This window comes from Nipponia nippon, unplaced genomic scaffold, assembly GCF_047370975.1.
Source record: "Nipponia nippon isolate SJK-2023a ecotype South Korea unplaced genomic scaffold, ASM4737097v1 scaffold_11, whole genome shotgun sequence".
NCBI classification, from domain to species: Eukaryota; Metazoa; Chordata; class Aves; order Pelecaniformes; family Threskiornithidae; genus Nipponia; species Nipponia nippon.
This window is the reverse complement of record NW_028262302.1, coordinates 9,032,524-9,055,809: the sequence shown is the minus strand read 5'-3', so window position 1 is coordinate 9,055,809 and position 23,286 is coordinate 9,032,524. Positions and strand designations below refer to the sequence as shown.

The window sequence follows — 23,286 nt, the reverse complement described above, 5'->3', positions numbered from 1 at the left end:
GATGTACCTTGATCCTCTGCTTTAAATATGTTTAACCAAAATTTTTTTTTAATCAGGAATTGGAGTACTGTTGGTATCAATCTGCATGATGATGTGCTCGTCACGTACCAACACAACGCTATGAACTGATGCAAGCATACTGTATTTGCTAGATGCAGGAAAAAACATTAACTATTCTGAAACTTAAGCTTAGATCAAGTGAGAGATTGTTTAGCAATTCACATTGATCTTTTCTGGTCACATTAATTTAATTCACTAATTTTGTAATAGCATATAAAACTGAGTCTGGTCATTTACCCTTTTTTTGCAGTTATCATCTCTAGAGGTTAATTTTGGTTATCTTATCTTGCTTTAAATGCTCTGGCTTAATGAAAAAAAAAATTGCTTGCAAAGCCATGAAAACAACAGCTAATACAAGTTAAATGTGTGTTTTAAGACCGGAATTCATTACATTCTTACCACTTTTATGGTAAAAGCACATGAAACAAAGTTTCATGATTAGTCAAAGCTGCAGCAGCTTGGTTAGCCTTCACTTCTCCATTACCTGCTGACCTTACTACGGAAAAGAACCTGAACTTGTTACCCAAATAGTGTGATTTACCCGGAGGCTGAGAGCACATTAATGTCTACCTTTTTCTTACATGTTTTACAACCATTTAAATGTGATTTGTAACTTCCCAAGTACAACAGTTAAACATTTTTTTTCCTGTCTCATTCAGTTAGATATTGTTGGTGGATGTTGCAAAAATGAGCATGCCATGCTTTTAAAACTCTGCTGCTGTCAAAATGTAGATGAATTGTATACCACAGAAGACTGCTGTTCAGTAAATAGTTAGAATTGGTTTGAAATTATTGTGTGTGTTCATTAGAAACATTTAAGTTGATATTAAAGAATGGATCTGACAGACCTTGAATATCTTGGAAGGTGGAGAGTAAGGAGAGTTTATTCACCTGCCTTTGTCTGGGATGTGAGGATGCAGACAAGCACTTTCCAGCTTTGCTTGGTGATCCCTTATTTTGGGAGTTGTAACTACTATATTGACCAGCCAATACGGGGAGATTGTATTTCTTATAAACAGGAAGTATGCACTCTACCCAGTAATGAAGTTTAAAACCTTTCAGTAGCAAAGAGTAATCAGCCATGGTTCCTTTTTAGTGGGGAAAGGGAGGCTTTTCCACAGGCAGCTGAAGTTAAACCCTTGAAATGGAGAGGCCTCTGGAGAAGTCCATCTCCCTCTGCCAGTTAAGGACTTAATGCAGCTTTTTGTGTTTGGAGCTCCCATAATTGTGTTGGCATTCAGTTTCCTAGTAAGTTCAAATCATTACCCATTGAGAGTCTTCGGCTTTCTCTTCTAGCCAGCTGTCTTGAGAGAAAAAATTAGTCATTCTGTGAACAGTCAGTACACTGTATGCGTATATTCCCTCAAAAGAGCTGTTATGTGAGACTTGAAGTGCAAATCATTTACAGAATGAAGAAAAGTGCAAACCTGATTACTACTCCTTGTGAAAACAAGACAGGCGAACATGATCATTGCTTCGGTACCTTATGTTTCTTCAGATTTGTAGGCCCATATCTTTAGCTGCTTTGAAAAAGTGTAAGTAGAAGTGCCACATGAGCAATGCACTGTAGTACTCTATTAGTAGATCAGCAGAGAAAGCAGAGGAGGAAAAAAAATCTGCTGAGCTTGCAGATAAACAAAGAAGCCACGTGGAGCTGGGTTAAGGTGTGATGCTTAGTTGCTTCAGTCTTCTTCCTATTAAGGAAGAAGGAAAAATAATTTTTATATGTAGTATAATGTACAGTTGATTAATGCCTGCATTTCAATAGCTGCAGAAACTTGTGTGCAAACGTTGTAATCAGCAATAAACAGGTACATATTTTCAGGCAGTATGTTGGGAAATGAAACACTGTCCATAACGTCTGTGATTAAAAAGCTTTTCTTGTATTTCAGAGTGCTGCAGCCACTGCAGCTACATTGGCTCTCCCTGCTGGCGTTACTCCTGTTCAGCAGATACTTACAAATTCAGGTAACTGTCTTAACATTGAGATCAAACAATGGTTTTGAGGGTGCTTGGGAGGGAGAAATTTTGGGTTTTACTCCCTGCTCTATATATTGTTAAAAAGCAGAACCTGGGAATCCACTCTTACAAGGTAGTGCAGTCTCTTCACTAGACTTCTGGATTCTTTTGTTCACTGACTTGCTAGTCTTACGAACCTTGCGGTTCTGACCTAACAGTGGTATGCATTAGATTCTGTGAAAGTTTCCCCACTTTTTAGAGAAGCACATGAAGCAAGAAGACAGGCCTTGCTATCTCTCCCCTTTGCCTATTTCTGAGCTTTGTGATGCATGATCTGAGCACAGATCCTAGACTGGTTATAAAAGAGCAGGATCACTTCATCTGTGACTTCAGATGAGGAGTGTCTTAAGGTTGCTCGTAGCTGCTAAGCATACAGAGTGGAATTTCTAAATTTGCTGGCAATGCTGATTTTATTTTAGATTTATCATTTTTAAATACTCTCATGCTGTACATTTACAATATAATTAAATGTTACTTTTGTGAACAGTGTATCTGATGCTTCGTGTACTTTTGTAGTATGCTGATTTTATAAACTTGATCCTACATCTACTCTGTGTGGAGAGTAAAGATATGAGAATGCTCTTTTTCTAGAATCAGTTGCTGGTTTTGCCAGAGTAATTCATCTAGTCTGCTCAGAATCACCTGGGACTTAACCTCCCTGCTTGAAACATTTGAATGTTTAATGGATGTGTAGTTGAAGTAAAATTTAAATGTGTAACTGTCCTAGAAGCTCAAATCTTTCCAGTTTTTAAGGAATTACATCTATGTTTGTCATAGCATAGAATAATCTGTGGCTCACATTTGTTACTTTTGTTATGGTCAGAATTTTTTTTTCTTCAGTTACAAATATTGATAGTATGTTTTCTCAAACAAGGGGCTAGGGTAGTCCCTTCTTTCAGATATACTTAGTTATTTCAGTAAATAGGATTTTGCATTTTGCTGTGGAGGGGAGACAAGGAAATAAAATCAGTCTTTGAGTGAAATGTATAAAGTTCAGGATTATCTTAATTTAATTTCTTCTCCTCCTCCATCTTTTTGATTAGAAATGTGAAAAACTAATGTTGGAATATATCTTAGCTCTTGCTTTTCAGAGTTGGAGGCCATCTCCAAAGGTGTGTGAGTCTTAGACGTGTTTTGTGAAGTGAGGAAAGGTATAATAATGGTAAAGCTACAGGGTAATAAAAGAAAATCGAGTACAGGCATTATGGGAACAGAAAGCAGAGGTGGATAATAAGTGTAAGGATAGATTTTTTCAAAAAGGCAACTGCACAATAATATTGCAAAGTTATGCATAGAGGAATTTCTTGTAATGTGGTAATCGGAGGGAAAAGAATCTGAGGAAGGAACATCGTCTGACAGGACCCTGGAAATACCACAGCGTTAGCAGTGGGTAGAATTTTTGTGGTGTTAATACCTGTATTCCTATTTTGATATATGTTCATTTGTCTTTAAAGCTGTAAAATCTATCTTGAAACATGAGTATGTTCGTAAGTGGGAGCTAATATTTAAAATACTGTGCTGTGTTAAAGGATTAGACTTTGGCTTGGATATGTACATTTATTTTTGGATTGCATACCTCACGATCATATCTAGATGGTAAACAACCCTATTAGTTCTTTGTTTCCGACACAGCTGCTATAGCACAGTATCTTTTCACTGGTGAAAGTGACACGTAAATGCTCTCGTTTAATTGTCGTTGGTGTTCTTCCAGGAAACAAGCTTCTAAACTAAGATCATTTAAAAAGTGAATTTCTACATTTGATTAATTTGATATTTATTTTATTACAGGCCAGATCCTCCAAGTAGTTAGAACTGCAAATGGAGCTCAGTATATCATTCAACCACAGCAACCAGTTGTTCTACAGCAGCAGGTCATACCGCAAATGCAGCCTGGTGGAGTACAAGCACCTGTTATACAGCAGGTAAAGAAAAATTTTTGAATAGGTACACTTGAAAGAAAAAGCATTATAGTAATTACTAGAGACTTGCATTTTTGTAAGCAAATTGAAATAGAACACAAAGTCAGAAATGTTATACTTAAAAAAATATTGTGTTAAGAAGCGTGTTTTTTAAAAATGAACAATTTTGAAATGTTGTTTTCAATGTTGCTTTTATTCTTGCCAAATTCTGACTGGCTGCAGTTTAAAATGTCTTTTGTGTATCCCCTGATGATAATTACATTATGTGCATAATCCTAGTCTACATCCTTTTAAAAATGTGTTCAATGGTTAAAATGATTCTGTGTCACATAACATATAGAAGAAAATACCTAAAACAAACACCACCCCCACTGCCTTGGTTATTTTAGTAGTGAATACAGTATGTTTTGCGAGGACTTTTGTTCAGCTACAAGGTCAGCTGAGTGTCCAGACTGTGTAAGCATTGAATTTAGCATCGTGTCACAGTTCTGCAGTTTAAGCATGAATAACAATTTGTAGAGAGTTTAAAGTTAAATGTTTTTAAATGGTTTAAAAATAATCTATTACTTGAATCTAACCATTCCTCTGCTGTGCTTGGAACTCAGGTGTGGCATTAGTGCTAGTGTTTTAGAATGGAAAGACAATAGGTTTTCTTAGATCTAGCAATGCAAAATGCAGAATATGAACACCGAGTAGTGAAAAGGTATGTTATTGAAGATTAAATTATGTATCTGATATAGGTAGAATATTTGTAACTCTTTGTTTCTCTAATTAGTGCAAGTCAGACTGATATGCTTTAATTGTTTTCTGTGAATAAGTGATGTAGTAGCCTGTTACATTAGCAGCCACAGTACTTGCAATGATATTCCATCAGGTTTTGGCTCCTATCCCTGGAGGGATTTCCCAGCAGACAGGAGTGATTATTCAGCCTCAGCAGATCCTGTTTACAGGAAATAAAACACAAGTCATACCTACAACAGTGGCTGCCCCTACACCAGCTCAAGCACAGATTCCTGCAGCTGGTCAGCAGCAGCCACAACAACAACAGGCACAACCACAAGCACCACTTGTTCTCCAAGTTGATGGAGCAGGGGACACATCATCTGAAGAAGAAGAAGATGAGGAAGAAGACTATGATGATGATGAAGAGGAAGACAAAGAAAAAGATGGGGGTGAAGATGGCCAAGTTGAAGAGGTAAACTTAACATTATTTCAGAAGACTGGAGCATGCTTGTGTTTCACTTCAATTTTTTTGCAATATTTGAAAGAAAACTATATGCTTCAAATAATATTATACTATAATGTTGTTATAGTTTTAGACTTGAGCCAGTGGTTCTTATCAAGTTTTGGTGTGTTGCACCAAAAAGCACCACAAGAATAAGATATTAAAAGGGGGGGGGGGGGGGGCAGGTACTAATAAGGTAAAAGTACTGTTATTTCAGTCTCTGACAGGAAACTTGGTATTCCCTAAATCTGTCCCTAAAATGCATTTTGAATTGTCAGATCACTTCCACAGTTCTCTACAGCCTTTCCAATTATTTTAAGATGCCATTTAAAATGCCAGTATGAGGAGCATACGTAGCATTTCAGTCTGTATCACCCTTGCAATATATGCAGGTAAAACTAATTTTTCTCAAGGAGTTAAATCAGGTTTTCTGTAGTAAAAGTATTTTTCTCTTAAAACATACAGGTTGGGTTCACATCACTTTTCCATTATACTGATCAGCATTGATGTGAGTTTGAATGTTTTAATAGTTGCCTTATTAAATATAGGTCACCATGCTTAAATATTAAGTGTTCTTTAATGCTAGGACTTCTACTACACCTTTTTCTTCTCTCACTAGTGTCTCCCCTGTTTAGCTTCTATATTTGGGAGTAGGTGAGAAGATGCGGATTATACAGAAGACTTCAGAAAAGTTGTTTTACGTTTATTAGAGGTTGTTTTAACTTTTGAAATGTTTGTTATTTACATGAGATGAAAAAAAAAAACCCAAAATTTCTGCTGGAACAGAGTGTCAGCAGAAAGAGGAAAAAATGAAAGTAATTTTTGAGGGACATGAAAATGCATTCTAGAAGGTCTGGAGAAGTTATTTTGTATGTATCTATGCAAGATCATCTTAAAGCATCTTTTTTTCCCGTCCTGTAAAAACTTCCTGCATGTGTTGAGGTCTGTTTCTGTTTGTGGCACATTAAATGTGAGTAAGTCGTGGAATTTCTGTTTTTAATGGTGCATAGGGTGACTAATGTCACGTTTCCATTGCTTAGATGCTTTAGAAAAATGAAAATCTGCATAATGATAAATTTTTTGTAAAGACAAATTGCAAGTACCAGAACATTTACAGTAAAGGAGCAAGAATGGTTGTGGTGACAAAATGTTGCAGTGCCCAGTATCTGGCTTGCACACTGAAGCTCCAGATTAAAATTGGTAAGGATGTCTTCTCAAGATGGAGGGCAGGAAGGAAGTGTATGTACATCACCCCTCTGCTGGACAGCCCAATATTCCCCACCTCAAATGCATTTTAAGTCCTGTAGTTCATAGACAAGACTGTAGCCTCATGTGGGTAATCAAAGTAACAGCTCTGATCTTTCTAAACAGCGTAACGTTTTGCATGTGTTTGTTTCAGGAGCCTCTTAACAGTGAAGATGATGTGAGCGATGAGGAAGGACAAGAACTGTTTGATACGGAAAATGTTGTTGTGTGCCAGTATGATAAGGTAATCTCTACAGAATCCAAGAATTCTACTTTCTCTGTTCTTCTTACTATCAAGTCATAATTTTTAAGTTATAATTACTTTTAAGTAATATCTTTGTGACTGTTAAGTACAGGTAGATCTGTAAAGATTATAATGTGAATGGTTATATAAGAATTAGCTATTGTTTGTTTTTAAAACAAGTTTCTATGACATGTTTGTACTAAACTTGGTAATGAGTAAAGCTTAGAAAAATTTGGCTGCATTTTCTTCATCGTGTCTTTTTGTGACCTTTAACCTCTGGGCTCAGAAGTGAACTATTGTAAGTTTGTACATTTGCTGTGGCCATGAATGGAAGAAGTAGTCATTATAATTTAGACTTGAGGAAAATTGTTCCTTGATCACTAAAAATATATCTTCTTGATGATAGAATAGTTATCAGAGGAGAAGGTTCTTTCTGTGCTATGCATTCTTTACTGAAATGGCAATGTGGAATGCTTTTGCTTATTTTGCTTTAAATCCTGCTGAACTGTCTTGCCTCCTCTGTAATGACTAATTTCTTACTTCGTATTTGCCCTGGAATATGCAGGATTCATCCATGTCTGGAATTGTTTTAAATGTGTCCAGAGGATATCAGACACCTTTTTACTCAGATAGTATGCAGAAAGATTATTCAATGTGGATTTTCTTTCTTTTCCTATGCTAGATTAATTGGACTACGATGAATAAGGATCCTTTTTAAAGCAGAAAAAAGCTGTAAGCTTGTTGAATAAAAACTCCTACATTGCGAGGAATGGCTTGGTTAGAAAATTTTCAGTTATGCCCAGACTCTGCTTAGACTCGTCATTAGATTCAACAGAGAATTTAAGATAGAGGAAAGTGGTACCAGTGTCTACATCCCAGCCATCTGTCTCCTCCAGACTGTAATCCAAAACTGTTAGTTTCGAGGCAGTTCGTGAGGATAGTGAGGGACCTCAGAACAGCAATCAGAAAAGCTTGTTGGGAGCTGCAAAAGCTGAGCAACAGGAACTACTCTGAAATCCTCACCCTCTTAAAAGTTAAGAAGGTGAACTCAGTAGGGAACACTGTCCATCGTTAACCTCTAGTGCCACGTGCTCTGAAAAGACTTCATCACTTATCAAACAATTGTTGTTCAATTTGTCTTTATAAAATACACAGGATCAGCTCAGTTGTTCCGAGCAGAGTTCCCTCTTGCAGTGTCCTGCATCAGTGGGTGGTGGGTGCCTCTGGAACAATGAGACAAGGGCAAACAGGTAGCAATGGTCATGTAGAGTGTTTTACCATCCTTCTGAGAACTGTCTCTTGAGGGAGAGATAGTGGCTTTGTATCAGATGGCCCGCAGAGGATTTTTTCCTTAATTTGTCAGAAATTAATTTGATTTTTTTTTGAATCCTTGTAAACTTTGACAGGAAGCCTCATAAATGAATTATGTGATGTGTGAAGAATTACCTAGTTTTTAACTCATTAGTTCCATATGATATGTCCTAGTTCTTTATTTAGAAGAGTGTTTCCTGTTTGTTTTCTTGGTGCCTTTTATGTTATTGCAGACCATCATTAACCCTCCTCAGTCATCTCTTCGAAATCAGAGCTACACTTTGCTTGGTTGTTACTTGTACAGCTGTCCAAACATTTGATTATTCTTGCTTTCATTCTCCAGATCTGTTTTATTCTTCTGTATCTTGTTTGATACAGGTAGATAAGGCTGAGGGAGGATCAGAGTTATTCATAACACAGGTGAACCTTCAATTTATTAAGTGGTATAGCAATGTTCTGCAATAGTTCCTGTGTGCTTTTGACCCCACTGAACACAGAGCTGATGTTCTCATGGAAAAGTCTTAGAACATTGGGATCTCATTCCTGACCCGTAATTGTCAACACAAACCCATCATTTTTTCTATCTGTGTAAGTTGGAATTGTTTTTTCCATCATTACTACCTTCATGTACATTGAATGCCACCATTGTTTTATTACACAATGAGTTAGGGTGGTAAAATCATCCTGCAGCTCTTCAGTAACTGTTCTTTTGTATCATCAGTGACGTTTCGTCACTTTCCAGATGATTAGTGAATTCTTAAACCATGTGGACTCCAGCCAGCACAAATCTGTTCTGGAATGATCTCATTTCACTGCAAAAACAGTGTTCTTTTTTTTCCATCTTCATTCAGTTATTTATTCATCTGAGGACCTTCCTTCTTACCTCATGGCAGCTCAAATGCTTCTGATGACGGGTTTTTGTTGAATGCCGTTTGGAAGGGCAAGTAGAGTATATAAGCCAGGCTTTTCCTTGTTCATTTATTTGCTGTTGCCACGGTCTTTTTAGCTTAAAGTGAGCAAAGACTGAACAATAGTACTAATAATTGATTGAGTGCTATGATCATATCTGTTCTGGTGCTACTTTACTGTTTGTTTCTACAGCACTAATAGTAGATGATGAGGTTTCCTGTCCTTGATGGAAATTGAAAAATTGAAATGGGGTTTCCTTGGTTTTATGCCTTTTGTAAAATTTTCTTACCTTTTTTTTTAGATCGCCTAATTACATTTTTATGTTTTATCTGCAAAAGTTCATGATAGTATTTTCTCTTTTGGACAGCATTTCAGCTTTCTGAAAGATCTTTGCTTTCTTTGAATATCTTGTTGTCCTGCTGCTTAATCGTACTGGTGGTCTTTTGCTCTTTCTGATGCTCTTTTTGATAGGTGGCAGGTATTTGTCTGCTCTGTGCTTACAGTATGTGGGTTGGGGGGCATGGGTTTGGGGGGGTTTTGGGGTTGTTTTTGTGTTGGTTTTTTTGTTGTTTGTGTTTTTTGTTGTTTTTTGTTGGTTTTTTTTTTTTTTAGTTTTTTGCAAGATTTACTCTTCTGCCTTTAGACTGAATGTAGTTCAGTTTCATTTATTTTTAAATTAAACATAAGAACATAAATTTATTTAAACACTTCTAGTGGATTTATTGACTTCTTATTACCCCTGGGAAAATGTTTGTCTTACGTAGTTGCTAATAGTTCTGGTGATAAACCTTAAGCCCTGCACACTGTCTTGAACCAAGAAAAGGATTGTGTGTTTTGTGGGTTCCTGACTTAGCTTCTTCATGAAGTAGGACTTGACTGTGTAGTATCTAAAATAGCCTCAGTGCTGCACATGGATGTTTACTCAGTAGGCATAAGATAGTTGAAGTCTTCCAATACTCCAACTATGTCTTGTCCTTGTATCTTCTCTGATCTCCTTTACTACATTGGTCAACCTGCTTCCTGTAGTCAGGTAGTATTTGTTTGGGAATGGGCATGAAGAAAGAAGAGTTACTTCTGTATGGAATATTTTTGTAAAGAGAATATGAATAAAACTGTTGCTTTATTTCTTGTCTTATCCTGTGTCAACAGGAATATCCATTATAACCTGAAGACCCATTATGTCACAGGCTCCTGTAATATGGACTCCCTGGGGAGCAAGAATGGAATGACTGTCTTCAAAAAAATTTTTTTTTTTTTCCTGTTGTAGTATTTCTTGCAAATAGCTGGACTGATCATCTCCCAGCTTAATCTTAAAATTTCTTTTAAACAAAGCTTTAAAAGGGCCAGTATTTTAACTGGGAAGACTATAGGTTAAAGTTGAAGCTTCATGCCATCATCCCCAATACTGGAGATGTTACTTTCCTCACTTGACACTTTATGATGAGAATTGGATTGTAAATCATATACAATGACTCACCATTGAGGAGGAATTATAGAATATAGGACTAGTATATATATTCTATATCAGCTTGTGCATTTTGTACCATAGAGATTTTCAGACTGAAAACCTTGTAAATAATCCACGTGCCTTTTAACCAAAACTTAACATTCAGAAACCCCGGAGTCAAACTCTAATATTAGAACTAGAAAGTTGAATAGGCCTGCTGTCTATCTATACATAACATAATCAAACTAGTTTTCATGCAGAATGGCGTTCAGACAAGAGGTGCAAATAATAAAACTTAGTGTTTGACCTGTTCAGGTCTGGTTTAAAACGTTAGTCTCTCTGTTACAGTGGTTGAAATGGGGATTTCTGGCTTTCAAGTGGAGTTAGCGACTGTCGTAATCAAAGATAATTTAATCAAATGAAAGCAGCACAGGTGGATGTATCTCCTCTTCTTTCTTTCCAACCACCTCTAAAAATGTGCTATATGCGTTGGATTTTGGAATGCCACTGGGCTTGCATGGTTTTGTGACAGTTGCTGTCCCTGGTTTAAAAAATGAAAACAAAAAATACTGCTATATGCATAATTAGGTTTTGTTTTTCATAGTTAAATGCAGAATTGATTTTTAAGATATTTGTAGTGATTTAGTAATGTATGTCTAATAGTTATTTTCATTTTTTCTTGCCCTTATAATTTACTTATGCATGATTACCTATTTCTGGTGCAGAGTAATAGTTCAACTTTTTTCCCTGTTTTTAGATTCATAGAAGTAAAAACAAATGGAAATTTCATCTCAAAGATGGCATCATGAATCTTAACGGAAGAGATTATGTATTTTCCAAAGCCATTGGGGATGCAGAATGGTGAAGTTTTAAAAGACAAAACAAAACAAAAAAAACTCCCTGTAAAAGGAAAAAAAAATCAAAAGCAGGAAAGGTTGAGACTTGGACGTATACTCCAATCAAAATGTGTATCTGCACATCAGAAATAAACAATAAACGAAAGTATTGGAACAAAGGTAAAATGTGGCAACAAAGACACTACTTCAGATGAGCAAGCCATGGACTGTAGCAGCTATAGCATTGTCTGGGAGCTGGTTTTGTGTGTTAGGAATACCTTAATTATCAATTCTACATACAGGTACCTACAGCTGGTATTTAGCATGTAAGGCTTTGTTCCCTTCCCTGCCTCCCTTCTTCCCTTGATTTAAGATTTTAAAATACTTCTTCCACTGATTGAAGGAACTTTTCCCTTTGATAGATTATTAATCTGAAAATGCTTATTGTGTGTACAAATCTTTGCTTTGAACACTTCCTTTTGGTAGTGAGGATGGTCAGAATGTTACTTAAACTGCGTGCAAGCTTTGTACAGAAGGGTAAGAATTAAGGTGTTAAATTTTAAATAACTTGTATAAGGAAAATATTTTTAATTCTGATATGCTCATTAATTATTATATCTATTTGTTGTTTTCAGTTCAGTTCCCCATAAACAGGTGGTTGTTCCTAGCAGTTAAAAAATGGTAAAATGATCATTTATACTTCAAAATTATTTTAATTTCCTGTAAGTGATACCTTTTATTTACAGCTGTATTTTCTAAATAATAAGCGCCTGTAGCTCCCCCCCAAAAGTCAGATTGCTTAACTTGTTAATTATATTCTTGCTGTTTGGTGGTGGTTCAGCATCACTGAATTGAAACAGATAATATAGTTTCCACTGATTTTTTAAAAAGGCTTTGGAGACCTGTCAAATCAAATGTGTAGGTAATGGCATAATAGATGCATTCCTCACCTGCTTACTACATATGTAGTCCAGACATCCGCAAGTAATTCAACAGACCACAAGAATTACTGATTTTTTAATATAGAAAATTACAGAAAAACTCTAACATCCTGGCTGCAACTCTGTTAATCAAAGATCCGCTTTACTAAAAAGTATAGCCATAAGTTACCTGCAGCAGTTAATCTCTAAAGTTTCCAGGTGGCATGTAATTTCATGAAGAGAGCTGCACAGCTTTGAGAACACAAATTTTGTTAGAGTATCTTTAGACTGTCTTGGTAACAGAAAATCAAGCAGTCAGATGCACTAAACCTTGTGTAGTCACTTTTTCACTTGCCTATTCCAGAGGTGTGGTTTTGTTGTGGTTTGTTTTTTTGTTTTTTGTTTTTTTTTTTTTTTTTCTTCTTGTGAAAAGCAACAAGGCTGATCCCCCCTCCTTCCCTTCCTCTCCTGACAAGTGAACACCTTTTCTTCATGCACAGATTATTCTTGCAAACCCTGCTTTCGGAAATGCAGTTACTTCTGAACGAGGAGAGGGAATGGGCATTACACTTCAGAAACTGTTGAGGAAGGAATGTTCATATGGCTCACCATTTCAGAAAAGTTTTATGTTTCATTGGGTGCTTGGAAAGATGATGAAAAAAAGACACAGCGAAGATAATTTTAACTAAATTGGGGAAGGCTTTCAGAAGCAGACATTTGAACCATGATTTCTGACCTTTTTTTGCTTGAGAATGAAACTTTTTAAACATTGTTTAACGAAGTCGCAAGTGTATTTTAGCAGTATATAACGACTGCTCTAATTTTCATTCTGATTTACTTGCCTCCAAGTGCAGTCATAATCTCAGTAGTACGTAGAAAACTCAAAACACATTGTAAAGAGGGTTTTTTTCGCTGTGATTTTGTACACCTGTGCTCTCATTGATACAGACCAAAACTGCCTGTAGGCTGTGTCTAGAGCCATATGGTTGTTAGTAAGCCATCTACATACATAAGCTTCATGAAAAGTTAATTGATGTTTCTTCTCATTCATTCTTAAGTAATGGAATTGTCATTTAGAGTACATTTGTGGCTTGGGGCTTCAAGGTATCTCAAACTGATTGGTGTTTGCTTTCTTCTGAACAAAGCAGATATTTTATTTTTATTTTTTTACCACTGTTGACACTTCTATGTACAACTACAATGAAATCAATAACGTACCAACTAATTCCTTCCCTCACCTTTTCCATATCTGTTACCAGTAAGTCTTAAGTAGTGGACTTCAGAAAAATTCCCGTAACGCTGCACAACCAAACCAATAAAAGGAAGAAAAATCCCTTTAGCTATAGATTCCTGTTTATACTACTGGAACCCAGATTACTTGTACAACACTTTGTTTTCGTACATCTTAGTGATTTTTTTTTCACCCACATACATATACTAGAAGCTGCATAGCCTTTTTATTTATTTTTAAGGGATAGCAGAACTTTAAAGGTAATTTAAGCTTAGCCTGTTCTGAAGGATGTTAGAAGCTTTCTGAACTTGCACGGTCTCTTGCAAGCTAATTGTATGGTATGCTTTTCAGATAAGAAGTTTTGTCTTCAAATACAAATACCTGTGAAGTTTTCGGAAAGCCAGTCAAACATGAACATACCAAACTGTGCTCTTATTGCTACATCAAGTGTTCCTTTTTTTTAAATCAAAAAGCATGTTTTAATTTCATTTTATTGTAGCAGCTTGCTGTAAGAATGTAGTTTGCTTAATTTTATTATTGTACTTGAACTTTAATCATGGTTTTAACGATGTAACCGAACAGACCATTTCATTAGGTTCCAAAGAAACCATTCCTTTCAGAGGGCAAGGGATTCCCATGTTCATAGTTCATAAATGATGTTTTTCCCCCCTTGGAAATAGTTTTTTTTGGTTGAGGGTTGTTTTTTCCCATTTAAATAGTTCAGTATTATGGAAACAATTAATGATTTCAAAAAGGGCTTATGTTAAAATTTGCACAGATAATGGAGCACCTTTTTATCATGGAAAAAATGGGGAAAGATAACTTCATAATTATAACCATGATGGCTGATGGAAACTTGTAGAGCAACTGGGCAAAACTGGGAGTCTTGTGCCTTTTCAGCTTGCAGAATACATGTTTTGCCAGTATGACAATACTTTTTTTTGATTCCCAAGAGAGTAAATTTCCTGCAGTGCTTCAATCAGAAAAACAACTTTTTTGCTCTAATTCTGTTGGGTTTTAGTGTGTGCAATCATTTTAAAACATCTAAGTTGAAAACAAATTGAAATATGTTTTCTGTTAAGGAGATAATAGAGAATTTAGTCACATAAGGACTTTATATTGGACTATTTAAATAAAATATGTTTTTATTCCCCCTCAGTTGCTGGTTAGTGACAAGATTTCTTTGAGGCTTCATACTCCTTGTTCCTGCATTGTACTTACAAGTTGCATTTGAACATCATTCAGTTTCCTAAACAAGATTTAAAGTGATAATTGTGGTCCGAGTTTATTTCTAAAAATACGATACATGATTCTGAAGCACAGCTTCTAGAAAGGAGCAAAGAACGTGTTGTGTCATGTAACAGATTTTTTTTTTTTATAAATGTTTTTTCTATTTCTGCTGCACAATTAGGAATGTTAAAGTAAACTTCATTGAGTCTATGAAAATAATTCCACCGCTTGACAGTTAGCAGTAATTATGTCACCACATAACACTACCAGAGTAAAATTTGTTAATACCAGTGAAGGAGTTAGACACCTTGTTAACTGAAGTTCATTTTGATTCAGTCTCTTCAATTTGTAAGAGCTCCTTTGCAAACAATAAAGCCCCCCAAAGTTTCCCCCAAAGCAAAAGCTTCCTAATAGAATGCAATAAGATGTCCGGGAAGTGAACAGTGGTTTTAGGATAACGCGCACTGGGTTGATACTGGGCTGCCTTACACAGCATCCTGGGGTTTACTGTGTGCCATCCCACCCCACCCAGGCACCCCCAACTGAAATGAGAGTTCTTTTCAGACTTGGAGATAAGCGACTATACACGATGAAGAAACTTGCATATTGTTATGTATTGGTGTCTGGCATTTAAAGTCTCATTTTCCCATTGCTGTGATTGGTTGGGAAATGTGTGAAAACCAGTCCGTTGGTTTCCCTGTTGTCTACTTTTTTTTCAGGCAGTTCATGCAGTGTGTCTTTTAATTATTATTTGGTGGATTAGACATTGTGGAACAAAAGGAGCTTTTTTTTATCAGGAAGAACTACCTTGGGTTAGCTATATGTACAGTCATCCAATGAGACATGTTCCAGAGTGCATAGGGTACCAATAGATTACGGAGTGGGGGAATATCCTTTTTTGCTGTTCTGAGCTACTATTGTCAACTGCTGTTGTACATATACTGTTATGTGTAAGGGGGTAAATATATTTATTATGTTTGTAAAATTCATTCTGTACAATTGCAGATCAAGGTTGCTCCTCTGTGATATACAGGATATTATGTTTCAAAGGCCATGCTTGGAATACGATTAGAGAACTTAGTATTTTGATGTACTAAGACCTATTTTAAGTTTAATATTTTGCCTTTGCAAAAACTTTAATTAAAGATGTTATTTAAAAATGTTTGCCACTTCATTTACTATCTTGCACGTGCATTTGTTTAATATATGAGGCTTAATCACTATTATGTAATAACACTGACGATTCTGAATTTACTTTCATCACACACAGGTAACTTCGCTGTCACCTGCTTGTCGAGTTTGCCTTGCAGGCTTTCCATTTAACATCATCACAATGATATAAAAAAATTCATGTTTTAATCTTGAGGCCAGACTTCCACATTTATGTTTCTCCCTGTGGTAACTTGAGACTTAGGTCTTGAGACAAGATGGGTTGAATAACTTGGTATGCCATCTGGATGTTAGTCTTATAAATGGAAATGCCAGACAATATTGAGAATTATAATACAGAGTTCTTGGATGGGAGCTGGCTGACCACAAAGGTTTCATCTTCATCAGTGAAACTGATTTGACAGAATTGCTTTCTAGTGTAAGCAGGTGACTTCTTTTTAGTTCCTGGCTAAAAGCAGTATCTTGAGAGATGACTTGTGCTTTATTTTTAAACCTAAATTTTGAACTCGAAATTCTAAATATAATTAGAAAGGATGTAAGCTATAGGCTATACTGCCTGCATGGGGGGTTGTATTCTGGAATGTGGTGATTTTGAAGTAATCTTTAGCTATAGTGGTGAAAGGTATAGCAAACCAAGGATCGTAAGGAGTGGGGTCTTTTTTCCTGATACTCAAGGGGGTTTTTTCCCCAATACTTTTCTTGCCCTCCAGCCCTCAAGACTTGGGCAAGTCTGAAAAAAACAGTACTGCTTTTCCCATAAAATTTGCCTTACTTGTAATCTTGAAAAGGATTTGGAGATGATTCTGGATAAATAAGTATCAGAAATTATGATGTTTTACCAAAAAAGATCATTGCAGTCTGAGCTTGCATACTGTGTAAGAAAAAAACAGCTCGGAAAAATGGCTTCTTCTTGTGCCCAAAATATTTTCAAAAGGACCCTAAAAAGAGGAGGAAAAGCAGAGTGCTGACAAATCAGTAGCAAAACACAAAAAAAGCTGGATTTCATCCCTGTAAGGAAAAATGAGAACATTTTAATTGTGAATGTTAATTGTGCTCTCCCAGTTGTGCATGAGCAAAGTATTTCAAGGATATTTTTGGAGCAAAATCAAGTATATTTAAAAATACCTGGTTTTTTACTATCAGTTTCATTTCTTCATGGCTTTATTATTTTAATTGCAGAGGTACGAGAGGATGAGAATCTTGGGGTATTAGCATACATTTCGGTATATCCCCATTTAGTTTCAACTACACATCAGTCCTTACAACTTGTCTTAAACTGCTTTTGGAGTGTGTGTTTTGCTTTGTTTTTTCTAGCCCGGACTTTTGTTTGTACAATACTCTGTTAAAGACTGAAGGTCTTGCTGCTTGTTTTCCGAGCAGACTCTGTCACGCTTTTTTCAAACTATTTTTTTCACCACTAAAGGGATTATGCCAAAACCACTCTAATCCTTTCAGATGTAATGACATCTGTAGTACAGTCAAATGAACTGCAGTTGAACTACTTTTGACCTTCAGTGTGAATATATAGCATTCAGAACATTGTTTTTATGACAATTTTTTTCTTTACAGTGAAGACTTCCCCAATTATTTTTGTGCGAAGTGCCTGTGCAATTCATACACAAATTCATATATCTTTTAACGTACTATAAATGTGCATGTCCTTGCGTGACCTGAAAGAGGGTTATCTGAAATAATGAGGTAATATGGAGAGAGAATAAATAATTGAAAATAGTGCTTTGCATTACAAACGATACCGAGTTGCCCATTCACTTCCACAGGTCAAAAAACCCTCTCTGAAGATGGCTATTGGTGAGCTAGTATTTGAAAATGCCTTTTAGTGATACATATTTTAAAAAACATGTAGCTGGGTGTATTTGATTTACGCTTTCTAATTTTTGTTTTCATTTTTAGTTCAGTTTTGTAAACATAAAGTTAGTGAAATTGAAAACAGGAGGTGTTTAATTCGGGTAAGTATATTTCAATAACAAATCCAAAACAAAGACGCTTATTAAACTATAAAAATAAAAAATCTTGTAACACAAAAAATGCGTTACGTGTGGACGCGTGATTCCGTCAAGGTAGAAATGCTTTTCCTTTGCTAGAGGTACCAAATGAAGCAGAACTGCACTGCGGACAAGCCCTCTAGATGTCTGGAACGGAAGACCTGTTTGAATTCCAAGAGGGTTGGGATGCTGCTTTACAAGTGCTGGAGCTGGCAGGATTTAATGCCAAGGTAAAGAAAAACCCTTCCTAGATGGTGATGGAGAAAACGGTTTGGACTAGCAAAATAAGGAAGGCAGTGTTTTCTGCCAGGCCGCCTGGCTTCTTGATTTTTCCAAAGGCTTATTCCCGTTTCTCCTAGGAATCCTGCTGCAAGGTCCCCACAGATAGGGCTCCTCCTGTGTCCTGCTATACCAATGTCTGAGGATTTCATACAGAACTCTCCCCTTGGAGGAGCAACTGGCTGACTCCAGGTGGGCTGTCTGGATTCAACAGGTAATGTATTCTGGGAAACTTAGTGTTCTGGGGAGTACAGCTTTACTAAAAAGGATGGATCACAGAATTCACCCAGTGGAAATTCTGCTTCTAGGGTTTGTTCTGCCTTGGGTTGCCTTTTCCTCAGAAAACTCGAATCTTTGCAGGATGGAAGCTCTTTCCTTCTGAGCTTACCTTGTTCGAGCTTTTAACAAAGACAAAGCATTAGTGCTGGGAATAATATTTCTGACATACTATTTTTTGTAGACTGAATTTGTCTGTCTGATTTTAATAAGTAGTTTTAATCTTAGAACATTAAAACAGCATCTAGTAAAAATTCCGTGTGTGTGTAGAGAGTTGACAAATGGCTTAAGCATGGTGATGCTGCTGATGTTAAAAACTGGTTAGCTAAAGAAGTATATTCACATCACAGACACTTCTGCACACATCACCTAAGTTGGTTTTGGGAGGGGGCAGAGGGGAAGTGGAGCAGTTCTTAATTTTAGCAGATCAAGTTGCTGTTAATGTTTATTCATAATATCTTTTGCCTTTCATTTTCTGTCCTAAATCATTGTCATATCCTTAAATGGCTTCGTAATGTCTCTCTGAGGTTGCTGTGTATATGTTGCCGTGTAGCTTAAATAACTAGAGAATAGTTGGAAAATGTAAAATACTTCATCAAATAAAGCGTGGGGTTTCTTGCATAGTAGAGAAAGGAGACATAACGAGAATCTGGAAAGAGGAAACTGAGAGAGCACAGAGGATAAAGATAAAAGAAGGTAGCCAGCCTTTTAAAAAAAATCAGAGTGCAAACGCACATAGTTGTTGGAAGAGAAGTGTATGTAAGGCATAAAACCCCTTTTATTCTCCTGGACTTTTCATGGGAAGGTGCATCTGCCAGTGTGTCAGCCACCCCTCCTAATTGCCTTTCATCAAAATATACTTCTTGCTGCTTTATACTGACATATCTTTGCTGGGTTTAATTGAAAAAGAATTGATCTGTTGTTTCCACAGCTCCCTCTAGGCAGCAGCAGTAATCCACATATGATTTAGGGAATTCTTTCACTACAGTCAAAGTGAAACCAGGATTGTACATGCAGCACAAATACAACCTTCATGCTGCTTGGTATTTCAGTGCTATCGTGCATATGCCAGCCAGCAACAAGCCGTGGAGCAGACAGACATTCAGTCAGTGCCTCAGAATTGGCAGTGGGAAGTTTTTTGTTAAAACCCGTGTTACTGCTTGGATTTGATTTGTTGCAGCTTTGCCTTCACAAAAGACAGGGAGTGCTGTCATTTTCCTTCACTTTTCAAAGAAAAGCTGCTGTGATTTCAGCTGAAGCTGTTCAGCTGTAAGACAGCCAACATGGGTTTGGCAGTCTAGCCAGTTATCAGTCTCAGTGTTTGCAACAGAGAGGCTCTTCTTGGCAGCAAAGTACTTATAAAAAGTATCACATTATATATGCAAGTAACAATCCAACAATTCCAATCACTTTGTAATGACTGTTTAGTGAGCTTAGATACGTGTTGAGAATGAAGTTGATGTTCACAACAGATTTCATTCCTGAAAAGAGAAGAAAAACAGAGAACCCGGAGAAGACTCCTCATCACAGCTGTGTAGTGCATAGCTGAGAACCAAAATGAGTGTGCTCCTCCTCCTCTAACTAATTAACAAAGCTTCATGAGCTTCAACTGAACTGTACAGATGTGCAACAGTAAGGGTATGACTTCAGATGACCACGTGTACAAGGCTTGGCCTTGCATATAATCAGGACAGCACAGAAAGCTCCTACCCAAAAAGCAGGGTAAGATTCAAGTTGATTCATATTAATCCTGCAGAAGTTAAGCTCTTGGAAGGAGTAAGTTCAGGATGGCCCCAATGAGGTCCAAGTCCTGTGCTACAGTTGATGAGCCTTCCATGTTTTGGAATAGTTACCCAATATTTTCAGGGTGGAAAATAAGGACAGGCAGTTACAAAAATGACAAATTTCCACAGGACTGGTATCCTGTCTAATCTGAGAACCTGATAATTTGAGGTACCATGGCAATTCATACCAATGTGTGTGCATGGGGGGGCAGGTGTGGGATAGGGATAGGAAGTTAGAACTGACGGGTTCTGCTGATGAAACACTCTGCATATTGACCTCATAAAGCGTCCATTTGTTCACTTTCACATCATGATTTCTAGTCACATGAAAATAAGTTGGGTCAGATGGAAGCAACTAAACAGATCGAAAGTATTTCAGCTTTATGCAGATGTATTATTGAACCAGCGTGACTTCTAGGTTGACAATGCTGTCGGAATCTCTCGGTGTGCGTCACTAAGACCTCTTAACCATCTTCTCTTCCAGGGCGTGATGATGGCCCTTCAACACCTTGTGCCTTAGCCCGCAAAGCCTACATCAAAGCATTCATTTAGTTATTCTGAGAATTCCGCAGTAGAGTCTCTCCACTACACAAACTTCTTACTATGCAAGTGTTTTCTCATGAAGTATCCAGCCCTTAGTCACTGTGGCTCTCACATACACGTTAGGTTTAGAAAGGAGAATGGAAAAGATCAGATTGCAGATTAGTCTTTTGCAGAGGACCTCATGGCTGTTAGGAGATTCTTTGGATTATCTTGGATGTAATTAATGAAGGTTTTGGAACCCCAGAGCTCAGCAGTACTACTGCTGTTCCTTTCCATCCCCGCTGCACTGTTTGAGATGGCCATTTAGGACATCCCTTTCCCAGCTAGTGGTGGGGAAAAACTCAAAACCTCTGTCAAACAGTGTGTCATGTGGTCAGTCGTTTTGGCTATAGACCAGCCAAGGAGAACAATGAAGTTGAGTGCAAGAGAAAGAGTATTAACTTCTTCTATAGGAAAAATATTTTAAAACTTTCAGAAAAAAATTGCTGAGCCTCTTACAATTTCAAACAAAACCTTTTATTTCAATGTTCTGCATTATTTCTAAAGTATTCTAGAGAAAATATGTACTGAATGCCACAAAGAATACATCTTGCTGAAATGGATTTAAAATAGCAAGTATTATGCAAGGGTATATGCAAAACCAAAAATGGCTGAAGGGATTGATCACAGCAGAAATAGAAGAGAATATCTATAGGATACAAACATGTACAAGAAAAAGTCTGGTAGATAAATTATTTAAAGTCTATTGCCTGGATCTTTCCAATAGCTTTTTAAATATTTTTACCAAGTTAAACACAAGAAGGAATATGCAAGACATAAACCAGAAGTATCAAACTTTGTTCATAAAGGCAGTATCACAGAATTCTTTTAATAGACAAAAAAATATATGCAACGATGGGAGATAAAGTTCAATAACGTGTAAATATATCCATCATCCATTATTAACAGGAAAGAGCTGTATTAATTCAAAAGCATACTCCAATCAGTCCAACGTACTACATCTTTCCAATGTCCTACTAGTTTCCATGGAACAAATATTCTGGTTTGTTTTAAGGTAAAAAGAGTTTTGAAGTAAGTGATCCATGTTACTTTTAAAAGCACTTTTAAAATAAATGTTGATTTAGTCTTTCTCTGTTTCTGAAAAAGAATATGATTCAAGCTTGCATTTTCTTTTCCACTGGTACACTAGTATCTGTGAAGTCTGTAGCATAAACATACAGTTTGTCCATTGGAACTTGATTGTCTTAGCTGCTGATGAGATACTAAGTAAAGGCACTCAGGAAACTTCTTCTCTCTTTAATGCTTATTGCAGTATCAGAAGGGTGACAGAACCTGGGGGCAGGCGTTGCATCTCGACATAACGCATTTTGTATGGGAGTCTCGGACACGGCCAGAGTGTTCCAAATGCAGCTGTTTCAAGAGCAGGAAATTTTGCTGATCTGCACGCTTAAGAAACTACCTTTATGTTTCTGATTAACACTAGGTGAGTCCAGATCACAGAAGAGGAGGTCATAAATTATTATTTGCATGGTTTTCAGCAGTTTTGTTTTCAAAGTTTGCTGAGAATCAACCAAAAATGGAAGCATGCCCCTCCTCAAAATAAGCAGCTAAATTAATCTATAATGCAATATTGTAGATTTTTAATCAAGTTAACCATGACAGAATCATTTTTGTTATGAGACCATCTCACAGAGCTGGTGAATCTAGGCCCTTGTTTCTGCTCACTGAAGCAGCCTTCATTTATAAATCAGCAATATGGAATCAAATTGAGTTTGAATTGGAGTATGTACATGGCATTTGCAATCATGCAATTAACAGCTGTAGTAGCTAGCAGTTTGTAGGGCTCTACCATTACGTTTTTCCAGATACTACTAACCCATATTATAAAAGATCTGACAATTGTCTGTTCAAGTAATTAAAGTTACTCAAAGACTATAATTCCATTAAAACAGTATAGATATCACAAAATGAATTTTAAAATACCTACCTGAAGGCCAAGATTCACCCAATATTCTCCGTTCTCATGGTAAGCCTTCCAAATAGATGAGTGATCAGTGGCAATCTTGGTAGCAGTCCTACCAAGCTAGTCTCTACAGTTGGCTGAGAACAGGTCTGATCCTGCTGTCAAAACCAGGCACTCAAGCCACACAAGTGTTAACAAGCAAGCTGGGGCAGAGCAGCTCCTACCCCGAGTCCTGATCTCTGCAGGAGATGTAGAGAGCCAGGCCCCAGTTCATTTGTTTGTGGTGTATGGATGAACCGAGCACAGCCGCTTTGCTTGATCATGGTCTGGCCCCATCTAGCAGCAGGTATGGCAGAAGAATGCTTTAGTGCTTCACTGGAGCAGAAGACTGTGTGTTGTTCCCTGTATCTGAGCTTGGATTTCCTTCAGCACAGTGTGGAGAGTATGTGTCTAAGCTACAGACAGGCTATGGCCAACCCGAAGCTAACCATGTGGTTTATGTAGTTGTACTGCAGACATTACAGAAGTCAGATAACAGATCTCACTACAAGATGGAGACGTTCTTAAAACACGTTGGAGGAGCTAGCGGTTAGCCTTCAATTCAGTAACTGAAGGGCATGAAGTAACCTAAAGGCACGATCCACTCCCTTTGTCTAAGTGTAGATTTGAGGC

General features: G+C 37.0%; 1 protein-coding gene and 1 long non-coding RNA gene across 5 annotated transcripts in view; both read left to right on the top strand.

Annotated features, from left to right (window-relative positions):
- Nucleotides 1–15,770, top strand: part of GTF2A1 (general transcription factor IIA subunit 1) — a 28,348-nt gene extending 12,578 nt beyond the window's left edge. For 2 of the 4 annotated variants that reach the window (XM_087747454.1, XM_087747452.1), the window contains exons 5-9: nt 1,953–2,028; nt 3,868–4,001; nt 4,873–5,193; nt 6,623–6,712; nt 11,137–15,770. In XM_087747454.1, the coding sequence (XP_087603580.1) occupies nt 1,953–2,028; nt 3,868–4,001; nt 4,873–5,193; nt 6,623–6,712; nt 11,137–11,244 (729 nt within the window). In that variant the 3' untranslated portion in view covers nt 11,245–15,770. Of the gene's footprint in view, nt 1–1,952; nt 2,029–3,867; nt 4,002–4,872; nt 5,194–5,688; nt 5,746–6,622; nt 6,713–10,081; nt 11,096–11,136 lie in introns of those variants that run through there. The other 2 variants (XM_087747453.1, XM_087747455.1) reach the window with 2 other exon arrangements.
- A 198-nt stretch (nt 15,771–15,968) lies between these two features.
- Nucleotides 15,969–20,725, top strand: LOC148056817 (uncharacterized). The gene is made up of 3 exons (XR_015702265.1): nt 15,969–17,999; nt 18,129–18,262; nt 20,593–20,725. It is a non-coding gene; the product is annotated as an uncharacterized LOC148056817 (long non-coding RNA).
- The last annotated feature ends 2,561 nt before the right edge of the window (nt 20,726–23,286 follow it).